A 12,715-nucleotide genomic window follows, 5' to 3' on the forward strand; every position below is an offset into this window, starting at 1 on the left:
CTTCCAATTTGAGACAAATGACAGCATGTCCAAATACCGGCGTTACACTCTCGGGTTCTCGATGAAGTGTATACCTTGTTGAAGTACACACCCACCGAAGACCAATTTTTGGCTGTATGCCCACAAATTCCAATACACACAAAACCTTGTATTTGAATGATTTATTTCTTAAGCTGTATGTTGTGTTTTCTTTTTCTGAGTTCCTAAATAGACACTTTAAAAAGTAATGAGAAGAACGTCGCCATGGAAACGAAGGTAACTTTCAAGGCTACATCCCAGGGTCACGTAGTGTTCCGGTCTTCGGAGGTCGCATCCTACGAATTTGGACATAGCTTGTGTCTATACCCAGCGACGGATGCTGCGATGACTTAATCGGAAGCCGTCGACGAGGTTTACCGCGAGAAGAACAACTTCGCTATTGCAAACTACGAGTCTGAGGCAGGCTTTTCATTTTTCAAACATCTCACGGTTTTGTGGAGATATGACTCTTCGAGGTAGTAGGACACTTTTTCTGTCTAATGATTGTGTTTCATGATGTTCATGGTTTGGTAATCGTGTCTTTCGCGGGAAGATGCGTCGTTACTTCCTGTGGCAAGGGTTCTTGGCGCGACATTCTACTTATTAAACCGGTGCCTGGAGAGAACAATACCCAAACAAGTTAATACATTTATACACGATCATGGTTCAATACCGTATAATGTATAAGGGAATAACAGTTAATCCGTATTCACTGTTTAACCTAACAAAAACGTCTTGGAAATTGGTCGACTCTACTACATAAATAGACATGACAACGGACTTGGTTCCGCCATTTTTCGTACGATGATTTTTGTGTGGTCATTTCGCGCAGGTTTGTTTTTCACTCCAAGAAAAATTGGCTTTGTCTGTTTAAAAATGTGTTTTGCGACTCTATTGCCTCAAAATGTGTACTAATTTCCCCAGCGAGGGTACGAGTTAATGTTGCATACACGCCAATGACAAGTGGCTCCTGAGAAGCAATTTGACGTGATTGCTATCGTGATGTTTTCACCTTAATCAAACATTATACTTGTCAGTAATATAGTAAAATACTAGTTGCCGGGATTCGATGCAAGACTATTGGAGTGGCATTGACGTATGATAAATAACATTGTGGTTAGCACACATTGCATGATAATCTGAAGATGAAGCAACATTTTTTGAAACTTTTTTTTACAAATACGTGTCCATGTTTTATTCAATAATTGGGACGGGTGCATTTTGAAACAGCCGCGATTAAAATTAGTCTAACTCGAAGCCTTCAAAATCTTATTCATCCCCATGCGTGAACATATTTTTCAGCCACAACAACCGATCTAATTTTTGTCAAGCTGTTGTCACGTAGTATTCCAAAATTCCGGCAGCCATAATGCAAAAAAAAAAAAAAAAAAAAAAAAAAAAACACCTACTCTACGGCGTGACGTGTAAAATTCGAATGCATTTCATTGCTCCCGGTGTTAAATGTAGAAATGCGTAATAGCGCTTCCGGCTGTGGTACTAACGCAGTAATGCGCTCCCGGACTAAATGTGTTAAAACGCACGAACACGCCATACACATTTTATAGTTTCAAAATGCCACGTCATATCAGTTCTTTGGATTCATATTAACCAGTATGATTATTTCAAGACTAAACAAAGTTTAACAGGACAGAAACTATAATCCAGGGAAACAGCTGAAATAAAAATAGCTCCATCTAGGTGATGTGGAGGCTGTCTTACCTTAACATGAGACATCCTTGGCCTGTCTTTAATCACTCTTTATTTCTGATTTATTTTCAGATAGAAAGTGAGCAACAAAGGTATTTGAAAGAATGGAGAGGACCAGCAACGACATGGTTCTTGTTGGTATGTATATAAATATTGCAGTTATAGAGGATTTTTTATTTTGTATGGAGGGCTGGGTAATAGGGGCAAAGAATCACATGGCCCAATCCTAATTTTAATTATTTTTTTTTATTTTATTTTTTTTAAACTGGACTGACAGAAGAAACTAGAGCATGAACACCTCGAGTTGTATAGTGTCTTATAAGGGTTGAGCGCTAGTTATTTTACAGTGGTACCTCAAGTTACGAACGCCTATACTTCAGAATTTTTTGAACTGGAGCCTCATGATTTTTTTTGGCAAAAATATGTTGAATGTGGATCTTTTAAATGCCATGATAACATTCTCTATAACTTTTAAATCTACAGCTGTCGTCAATGAAGATTCTGTGGACATCTACGATGACCTTGATCTAAACCATTCCAGGAGTTTAGGTAAAACAAGTTTTAAAATAATTTCTGTGTAAAATAATTAATGTGTGAGTGACATGTAGACGGGATATTCCAAATGGTTAGAAACTAGAATTTTACCAATATTAATATTGACTAAACATAGTCAATTTGGCCAATTTAATAACTTTGTCATTATGTCGTTAGATTGGCTTCCTCAAATGTTTTGGTTTGACGAGATGACTGGGTTATAATTATTTTCTTATTTTACAGAGAAAATCTCTCCAAATCCTTCTCAGCTGAAAGACTCAATGGATCTATACGAAGAGATTGTAACAGAAGAACAACAGGATAGAGAATCATCTTATACTGAGGTTAGTTACTTATTTTGAGGTTATTTACTTTTGCCTCATATGAAAAGATTGCCTACAGTAAGACATGCATTTTTTTTTTTAAATTGCTCCCAGGTAAAGGATCTCAATTTAGAATCTCACTTTTGTTTTTTGATGATTGCAGTTGAAATCCCGATTCGAAGCAGCCCAACAGCAAATTAAAGAGTTACACAGAAGACTTCAGAACATGGAGATACAGGTTCATCTTTGAACTGTTGATATTAGCTGTGGCTCACAATCACTCATCCAAATTAATACTTTTATTTTGTTTCTAGAACACAAAGCTGAACACTGAGAACACTCACCTCAAAAAGAATATCTCTGCACTTTTACGGACAGCCAGACAAGAGGTTTTGCGAAAGGATGCTGAGATTCAAAGGCTGAATCAGTCGTAAGTCTCAACATGTAAATATGCAAATGAATTAGAGTTAAGCTATAAAATGAAATACAGTGAACCCCACTATTTGTAAGAAATAAGTTAACAAATAGTTAAATTAGCTAATAATTGACACCCATTCAATTACACGGACTCAATTTGCTAACATGTATATTTTCCAACAGATCAAACAAAGGTCAAGATCATCATTCAAGAGTGAATCATCTTCAGGATCAAAACTCCTCCAGTAAAACTGTCTATAACTCCACGAGGACGCCAAAATCTCCAACACCTAGTACTTCCGTGCGCTCTTCTTCTCGAACACCATCATCATCAAGGGACAGTTGTCTTCCAAAAGTTCCACCACCCAGAAGAGAAAGTCACAGCCCTAACAACAAGGCCAGCTCCTCTTCTTATAGTCGTTCCAAACGTGGACATGATCTCCTGCCTGACAGACACAATGAACATTCTACAAGCAACTCTCTCGTCAGTTCAACCCGGCATCATGAGCACAAAGACAAACCATCTCAGAAGCCTTTTGATGCCACAGACCGAAAGCACAGATCAAGTTCATCTCCCAAGCGGGGCAGATATACAACTGAGAAAGACAGAACTCATAAATTAGACAAAGATTCCGGAAGAAGACATGACTCCAGGATATGTAAAAGCAGCGACAACAAAAATGTCGATGGATATCACAGATCAGACAGGAGTAGAAGTCCTCCTATAAATAATTCAGGTTCTTCGGATGCTTATAGAGGGCGAAGTGGAGAGAGGAGACATAAAATTGATTGTCAACACGATGCCGATACAGAGGACTCTCGCCGGCATCATAAAAAAATGGAGACTAGTCTTAAATGCGGCAATTCACAAATCGAACATTCAAACTCAAACGACCGGAGGAGGTCTTCTACAAATCGTCAAATAGAAAGCTACAGTGAGTTCTCCAAAGAGATGAAGCGGGACAGGAAAGATTATCATTGGAAGGGAGACAATAGACACAGAAGTTTTTCATCTGAGAGAAGCAGACTAGCTGAAAATCCGCCTTCAAAAGAATCCCACAATGTCAAACGCAATAAGGAAAGACAAGAAAAACATGTGAAAACATTAGCAATGGAACCAGTGGAGGAAAAAACCCAAAACAGGAAACTGTGCTTCATGGAAACACTAAATCTAACCATTTCACCAATTAAAAAGCCAATACCCAACAACACCAGCCAGGATCGACTCACTGTATTTGAAAATGTGCCAGATGACGGCATCCAATCTGCTAGTGATCAAAATATCAGCAATGAATTTAAAAGAATGAAAACATTACCTCCAAATTCTATTGACGCAGCAACTTCAGAAAAGCTGCCAGTGAAAGCAATCCAGGAAAAACACACAAGCCACAATGACTCTTATTTAGCTACTCAGAAACTAGAAGGCACTTGTGTCCAAGCTATAAAATCCAACCAATCCATCGATTCAAAAGCAAATTTCATGGCTACACATCACATACCAGAAGGGAATACATCACTAATAGAAAAAAATGGAAACAATGAGGCCAAAGCTAAATTTAGTCCAGACACCCAATTACAAGATGAAACTAGTTATGACAGCAGCATATATGGGAACATTATGATTAACCAACCAATCAGTCCTTTACAAAAACTAAACAGTGGAAGTCACAGAAATCAGTGTGTTGCTATTGCCTCAATTGAAAGTTTCCAAAGATCAGGCACACCAAAGGATAGATTTGTCCCTGAAGAAATTATCAAGACTAATCCTGGAAGTAAAACATATCCCATTCCTCTGTCTCAGGATTCTCAACCAGGAGCAACCAGTGAGGACGCACATTGTGCTCAAGATGATTTCAGAGATGCCGTATCTAGTACCATAAGTGCGGAATCGGTTCCTCAAGAGGAGCTTAGTTTGCGGGAGGCAGTTAATTTGAAAAACGATAACAGCACATCAACTGATTCAAGCACATCCATTGGCTGTATTGCTGTGTCTAAGGTCAGCAGCACAACAGAAGAAATTGCTTTACCAAACGATTATCGTAATCTCACTGTCACACCCAAGAAAAAGCTTTGCGAAAAGAGTCGAGCAAAAAATGTCGCACCTTCCACACCGGTGCAATTATTTCACGACGAGGACTCCATGATACGAACACTTTGCCATCTTAAGCGAATCCCGGATGCAATCAGCCCATTGAGGAGTCCAATCCACCTGATGAAGACAAGTCGCCACCTTCTTCATGGAAAACCTGGGCATGTGAAAAGCCTGCAAAAAGGTAACATATTTTTCTATTCCTCAGTGTTTTAAGTTGAGCCAAATTTTTTTACCTTGAACTTTCTTGTATTTTCTCCTGACCCACTTGTCGTATTCTCTTCCATGTGTGCAGAGTTCTCAACTACAACCGATGATCCCAACTCTAAGAAACTGGATTTAAACAAAGAAAACAAATATCCAGGTTGTCCTGTAAAACATGACAAACAGGACTCGGATGAAAAATTATTAGAATTGCCTTTAAATCAGTCTGACACTGAAGTAGAGGAAGGCAACATTTCAAGTGGAAGTGAAGAAATGAAGTCATCTCTCAATGCTACCACCAGGCTTAAGATGGCAGAAAAACTCAGAAATCAAGGAAATCTTTTGAAAAGAAATTCTGAAGAAACGTGTGTCTCTTCAAAAGAAAAGACGACAACCGAAAGTGCATCAATGCAAAGTCCAGCTAATAAGAGCCGTTTTAAAACAGTTTGCCCATCATCGGCCAAAGCTTCTTTTTCAACAATAGAAGAAGTCATGGAAATGTTCACCTCAGTTCGGTTGGAAATCCGTAAAAAATACATGAAACTTCACAAATCCTTTCCAAAGAAGAGTTTCTTTGGTGTAATGGAGAATTTCAGAGAGTCATTTGTGGAATTTGTGGACAGTGCACATTTCGGTCAAATATGTTGTCAGGCAACGGAGCTGAAATCAAAGCTAAAATTATTAATTGTGTCTGTGTTTAACAAAGTAGCAGACAACGGGATTGTAAAACGTATCTTTGACCAACAAGCTGTTGATCTGAAACAAAAATTGTGGGTCTTTGTAGATAATGAAGTTGAGTTCTTGCTTAAGGAAGTTTACGTGACTCTGAAGAACCTATGTAGACCAGCAAAAATTTCACCTGAAGAAAAGACATCTCGGAGCACTGAAGGACTTTTGGGATCGCCTCATGAGAAAATTCAACAGGATTGCAACAGGAAAGATACACTTAGCTCTCTGAAAAAAATTAAACCGTTTGCTGCTCCTCATAAAACAGGTCTTGGTAGCAGAGGGAAAGATATCAGACTCACTCCCACAGTCAAAGAAGGTTTTGCAAATACATCGAATTCTGCCAATCCAGGAACCGACCATCTTTCTCCTCCCAAAAAATCTGCTTCAGATCAAATGACTTCTTTGGTAGCTTCTCAAAGCACATCCATACTTGACAAAAGTGACTTTGAACTACTCACAGAGCAGCAAGCGACCAGTTTAACGTTCAACCTGGTCAGAGATTCTCAAATGGGAGAAATATTCAAGTGTCTCTTGCAAGGATCGGACTTACTTGAAACCACTGGAATAACTGGAGAAAGTACATCATCATGGACTCTTAGTACCCCAAAGAAAAACGGGGACCTACTCGCCTGCGTTACAACTCCAAATAAATTCCAATCTCCATCGAAATTAATCCCAACAACCAAATTTGATACCCCCACCAAACTCATTGCTACATGGACAAGCATATCACCACGGTCCAAAGACATGACCAGAACAAATCCAGTTTTATTTGACGAAAGCTGCCTGTTGGAGGTTCCATCCGAGAATCAATCCAGTTTTTTGTCCCAGAGAAATTATTCGATTCTAGCTGAAGATTTGGCAGTTTCCCTTACTATCCCATCACCTCTAAAGTCTGACAGCCACTTGAGCTTTCTCCAACCATCTAGCATACATACACTATCCCCTCCAGATAGTGTCATCAGTGCTCACATTAGTGAAGATGCTTTGTTAGATGGTGAAGATGCATCTGAACAAGATATCCACCTCGCCCTTGACACGGACAACTCCAGCCTTGGATCTAGCAACAGTGCAACCTCACAAGTAATTGACAATACTTTTGTGTTGAAGCCTGAATTACCCATGCAGGCACTCGTGATGGAGAAGTCCAACGATCATTTTGTTCTGAAGATCCGTCAGGGGAATATACTGACAGGTGTGAGCTTAAATCCAACAGAAGATAATAATAGAGACGATATGGCGCATCAAGGAAAACACAAAAAGATTCAGAAAGATGATAATTCATGTAATGTAATGCCTGCAAAGTACAGTTTTGCTGACCTTTCTGAAGACCATCTTATATGTCAAGATACTTCCGGTTTTAAAGACGATTCTTTGAGACTAAAAAAAGACCCTTCAGCTACCTCAAAAGATGACGCTACAAATGACAACCTTGTTGCTTCTCAAAACACTACTCTGAAAATGACGACTTCTGAAGAAACTTTACTTGAAAGCTGCGAGCAGAAGATCAATGTACATGTAAATGAGGAGAACCCCAATCCATCAGTCCAAATGGAGAAACACAGTCCAAATCCTCCCTGCCCACCAGAAACGATTATTTCCGATTCACAGAAAAGCACCGGTCAAGAAGTGTCAAACGTCAGAGTCACAGAAAAAGACAATAAGGATTGTGAGAAAAATAAAAAACGGAAAAAGCAACATGAGCAATCAAAAGCCAAGCGTTCAAGAAAGGATGAAGAAAAAGATACGGAAGACTTCAACTCCAAAAATGACGTGGAATCAAATTCCGTTCCTTCATCCCCAAATAGTTTGTCTGCCATGAACATGATCAAGAAAAAAGGAGCTTTGGTGATTGCATGGACCAGGTCAGTACCTAAATCATTGTATAAATGTTAACAGAAAATGTTTCATCTTTTTTTTTTTCCAAGCTACAAATGTATTTACAGAAATCCCCCTCCAGGAAAGATAAACCCAGAACAATTTACCATATTTTTTGGACTACAAAGCGCACCTAAAAACCTAAAATTTTAGCAAAAGCCGACAGTGCGCCTTATAGTCCGGTGCGCCTTATATATGGTCCAAATTCCTAAATTTAAACTGGCCCGAAGCATTGTGTCATGAAATCAATCATAAGTGGCCCGCTGAAGACTATGAATCAAAAAGACTATGGATCATTATTTTGTGATTATAAAGTAATATGTTGCATCTGAAGTTGAAATAAAAAAGACAAAATGGAGAATGATTTGATTTGGATTAAAAATCTGACATGATGCATTAATAGTGCGCCTTATAGTCCGGTGCGCCTTATATAAGGACAAAGTTTTAAAATGGGCCATTCATTGAAGGTGCACCTTATAGTCCGGAAAATACGGTAACTGAACTTTAAAATTTAGGGGGGAAAAAGCATTACTATTTCAAAGTTGCTAAAAACAATTTTTTCATATATGTGACATTCTAGAGATGAAGATCGAGCCATTCTCGTTGACCTGAAAACAAAAGGTGCTTCACGGAAAACATTTGCTGCCCTGTCAGATAAACTTAAGAAACCATCAGAACAGGTATGTCGAATTTGTCTGTACAGCGATACTGCTTTGTATGCTCGTTGATTTTATAAATAACCATCAAATCTTTTGAAAATTTTCTTAACTGTAATGTCCTGTTTGTTTTCTAGATTGCTCAGAGATTTTACCAGCTCATGAAGCTCTTCAAGAAGCAGGGGAATATGAATGTTTAATCACCCCAAGTGTTTTGCTAGAATTATTTTGAGACATTTGTAAGATACAACAATGACATACACTTATTTCTTTAGTTTCCTGTTTATTTAAAATGTTTGCTCATTTTAAATGCCTCATGTGACTAAAGGTACAGCTCATAAGAGTTGAATTTAAGAGCTAAATTCAACAAATTATATACCTCAAGAAATTGTAAATCTGTTCAAAATGTTTTATATTTTATTTTTGGTTAAAAAAAAATATTTTGTGCTTAGGTACAAGAGAAAATCAGCGCTTCAATAAATTAATCTTTTGTTGGATTGCGTCATCAAATTGATTTCAGTGTTGTGAATCTTAAGATTTATTTATTCTTATACCTGTTTATAAATTCTTGTTTCAGTTGAAAATAAAAACTTGGCCATTGAATTTCCAGTCTAAGTTAGGAGCCTGTAAACATATTAAATATCGACAGAACGATGGGTACTATTTCCAGTCTGGTGACCTGTTAAAAGTAGCAGAGTGGATCTAACCTCAGGCCATTATGGCATCATGATTGATCAAATGTAAACTGGAGACCTAGTTCCCAACCGCTCTGGATAGTCGGAAGCAATGGACAGTAGTGTTATTTTCTCTCTCGGAAGAGAACAATGATGAATCAGCCTCTATTTGCGAGGACAAAGACGACAGATAACTGTAAGTAAATAACCTTCTTAATTAAAAATTTTTTTTTGATCTGATCATGGTTTGAGCATTCATAAATGTGTTTTTTTCCTGCCAGCAAAAAAAAATGTGACGGAAGATGGGGGACTGGAATTTGTTGGGCAGCATTTTAGAGGAGGTTCATATTCATTCCACCATTGTGGGCAAGATTTGGCTGACCATCCTCTTCGTTTTTCGTATGCTTGTCCTTGGTGTTGCTGCCGAGGATGTCTGGGATGATGAACAGAGTGAGTTTGTTTGTAATACAGAGCAACCTGGCTGTAAAAATGTTTGCTACGACCAGGCTTTCCCAATTTCTCTCATCCGTTATTGGGTGCTTCAGATCATATTTGTATCTTCACCCTCTTTGGTCTACATGGGCCATGCGTTGTATCATTTGAGGACCCTCGATAAGGAGAGGCACCGAAAAAAAACATGTCTGAAAGCTGAACTGGAGACCACAGACCTTGTTCTCAACCATAAGCGAATCGAACGGGAGCTTCGGAAACTAGATGAACAGAAGAAAGTAAGGAAAGCTCCCCTTCAAGGATCTCTGTTGCGAACATATGTTTTCCATATCTTAACAAGATCTATTTTGGAAGTTGGTTTTATTATAGGTCAATGTGCTCTCTATGGAATCAGGTTGTCTCCTCTGTACAAATGCGAGAGGTTACCTTGCCCTAACAGCGTGGATTGTTTTGTGTCACGACCAACTGAGAAGAACATTTTCATGGTTTTCATGTTGGTTATATCTGGAGTTTCTTTATTCCTCAACCTTCTTGAGACCTTCCATCTGGGGGTGAAGAAAATCAAGCAGAGTCTGTATGGTTATAAATACGGAGATAGTGATAGTATTTGCAGATCGAAGAAAAACTCCATGGTGCAGCAGGTCTGCATGCTTCCAAATTCCTCTCCACAAAGACTGATGCAACTCCCACAAATGGTCTGCTCAGTTTTGTCCAACACTCGTGAAGAAACTGAGCCATTGAATCTCACTTCTCTAGCTCCTCTTATCCAGGTATCTAACAAGACTCATCAGCCACCAGCGAACATCCAGAATTTGCCACATCTCAGAGCTATGGATCGGCAACACAATCGAGATGTTGCCTTGCAATCATCTTATAGTGATGATTCAGATGCTCCTCATAATTCTGGAACATTGCAGTATCCTGGACCTCAAGCTTCATCTTTGGCCAGACACATGGAGACCTTTGCAACCCAGAGCAATAAATTAAGAGAGCAAAGTGCAATGGGTGTGTATAGTGACACTAGTGATTCTCCAGGTAGTGAACATTTTTCGACAGCCCGAAAAAGCAGTTTCATGTCTCGAGGAATGTCTGATGGAAGGCAGGGCAGTCCATCGGACAGTTCTATGACTGGAATGAGCGCTGAGGCCCCGAACTTCAACAAGGAAGAGAGTCCTGTCATGACTCCACCGCCTCCATCTAGCGGGAGGAGAATGTCCATGGTGAGAATATATTGGAAACAGTACATTAAAGTAACCCAGCAAATGTTATGATAATTAATTGAGATAAAAACATTTAATTGTTGACAAAAAAAATATAACGGTTTTTAAAAACGTCCATTTTTAATGACAAATAGGGCTACACACCCCTCCCCTCCATGTCTTGGTTGATGATGTCATAGAAGGCAGCGATCATAATTTCCACATTGGAAATCATTGTAAAGACTTTTTTTCATATTGTTTTAACCCAATTTTTAAAAATACAAATACGGTATAACTTTTTTTTTTTTTTTAAGTTTGATTCTGGTTTGGTAATAACGTTTTGATTTTTCTCCCTCCTCTTTCAGACCATGCTGCTGGAGCTGTCGTCCATCATGAAAAAATAAATTTGGAAAACAAAGTAATTGTGGAAGTGCACGAAGTCGATTTAATCTGTATATTTTTTACTCTGTTTTTCGTAACTTGAGATCACCAATGCACTTAGATCTTAAAAAACAGACCAATGCATGTATTAGTCAACATCAAAATTATCCCATTTGTGAACTTTTAATGAAAGATTGGCATTTGGCAAGGTATGTTTTGCAAGAACACACCAAGGAATACATTTATTTAAGCAGCCACTTTTACAATTTTGTTTTGGACATTTCAGAAAACAAATTAAAACAAAATAACTGTACAGCTCTTTTTTTTGTTTTAATTTGTATTCCGAAATGTAAATTTGTTTCAGCTTTTGTTATTTACTTTTCTGAAATGTATTTTTATTTATTTTTTGCTGTGTGACTGGTAGTTCCTTTAAGTAGTTCCATTTGCTTGTCCTTTTTTATTTGTCCTTTTTTTATATTTATTCTGTCATAGTGACCTGGTTCATTGATATTTCAAGTGCTATGCAGTTATTGTCGTCCTTATGTTTTCCTTTTATTACGTCACCTTTATTCTGCCATATATACTTTATTCTGCCATATATACTATGTAATCTTGTATATAAAAACATTTACTTTTCAACATCCATGTCAGGTCTGCTTCTGGTTCGAAATCCTGCTCCTTGGGTGACAATACGTCTTAGACATAATCCATCCAGCTAGCGACGTCACCACCTGCTCCAAACCATTGCTCCTCCTCAATGGGTCGCTCAACACTTCACAAGTGTTCCAGAACCTCAGCCTGCTGATCACCTCCACCTCTCTCTCACCCGTACCTCATGCATGTCCTAGTTTTTCACACCCGCCTTCTAATAAACTGGGTCAAACCCTGCGGCCGTCCTCCAACACTGATACTGGGGCGCACGTGCTCCAACAGCCCCACAGGACCCTGCTCCAGCGACACTCACTGAGTGGCGACCACCCAACCCTGCTCCTGCGACACATGCTCTGCTGCTGCCAACCATCCTCCAGCGGTTCCTCCTCAACCCTGCGCTGGCCTAAAAATAACCTGCGGCGGGATCTGACCCTGCTCCAGCGGCGCAGACACTCTGTGGCTCCCCCGACCCTGCTCCTGTCCTCACCCGACTTTGCTCCAGCGGTGCACGTCTTGCGATTGCAAACACCAAACACAAAGTACTTTTTGTTTCAGTTGAGCCCACTGTCGTTCATTGTTTGCATGGTGCTCCACCCTGTATGTGATCCTTTGTTATTTCCTGTTTCATCTTGAAGAAACCTTTGGTTGGGATATTCCAGAAAGTCCACCGTGGTACGACCACACATACGGTAACAAAGCAACACACCTGCCTTTCTCATGGTTTGATTTTTATATCAGGTGAAATATTTGGAACTTCTTAGTATGACACCACAGATATGTCAGGGCTGTTTTTTAGTTGTTTTAT

At 39.0% G+C, this 12,715-nt stretch overlaps 2 protein-coding genes across 3 annotated transcripts; both read left to right on the forward strand.

Annotated features, from left to right (window-relative positions):
* Positions 1-353: 353 nt before the first annotated feature.
* casp8ap2 (caspase 8 associated protein 2) lies at positions 354-9,052 on the forward strand. The gene is made up of 10 exons (XM_049756133.2): positions 354-494; positions 1,798-1,863; positions 2,209-2,274; positions 2,503-2,603; positions 2,746-2,820; positions 2,897-3,012; positions 3,183-5,272; positions 5,384-7,886; positions 8,480-8,579; positions 8,693-9,052. Exons 2-10 carry the CDS (start codon positions 1,830-1,832, stop codon positions 8,753-8,755), a joined length of 5,148 nt encoding a protein of 1,715 aa, XP_049612090.1. The 5' UTR covers positions 354-494; positions 1,798-1,829; the 3' UTR covers positions 8,756-9,052.
* Positions 9,053-9,207: 155 nt separating this feature from the next.
* On the forward strand, positions 9,208-12,684 carry gja10b (gap junction protein alpha 10 b). 2 transcript variants are annotated; one of them, XM_049756137.2, is made up of 3 exons: positions 9,208-9,425; positions 9,511-10,899; positions 11,244-12,684. In XM_049756137.2, the coding sequence occupies exons 2-3, from the start codon at positions 9,532-9,534 to the stop codon at positions 11,280-11,282; spliced, it is 1,407 nt and encodes a 468-aa protein (XP_049612094.1). In that variant the 5' UTR covers positions 9,208-9,425; positions 9,511-9,531; the 3' UTR covers positions 11,283-12,684. The 2 variants fall into 2 exon arrangements, with proteins under 2 accessions (XP_049612094.1, XP_049612093.1); XM_049756136.2 differs by having other exon boundaries at positions 9,511-12,684.
* The last annotated feature ends 31 nt before the right edge of the window (positions 12,685-12,715 follow it).

The sequence above is a fragment of the Syngnathus scovelli genome, chromosome 20 (genome assembly GCF_024217435.2).
Source record: "Syngnathus scovelli strain Florida chromosome 20, RoL_Ssco_1.2, whole genome shotgun sequence".
NCBI classification, from domain to species: domain Eukaryota; kingdom Metazoa; phylum Chordata; class Actinopteri; order Syngnathiformes; family Syngnathidae; genus Syngnathus; species Syngnathus scovelli.

Coding starts and splice junctions, on each gene's coding strand:
- casp8ap2 (XM_049756133.2), top strand. CDS start 1,830: ATGGAGAGGACCAGCAACGACATGGTTCTTGTTG. Junction 2,604..2,745: donor GAGAATCATCTTATACTGAG/GTTAGTTACTTA, acceptor TGATGATTGCAG/TTGAAATCCCGATTCGAAGC. Junction 8,580..8,692: donor TTAAGAAACCATCAGAACAG/GTATGTCGAATT, acceptor TTTGTTTTCTAG/ATTGCTCAGAGATTTTACCA.
- gja10b (XM_049756136.2), top strand. CDS start 9,532: ATGGGGGACTGGAATTTGTTGGGCAGCATTTTAGAGGAGGTTCATATT.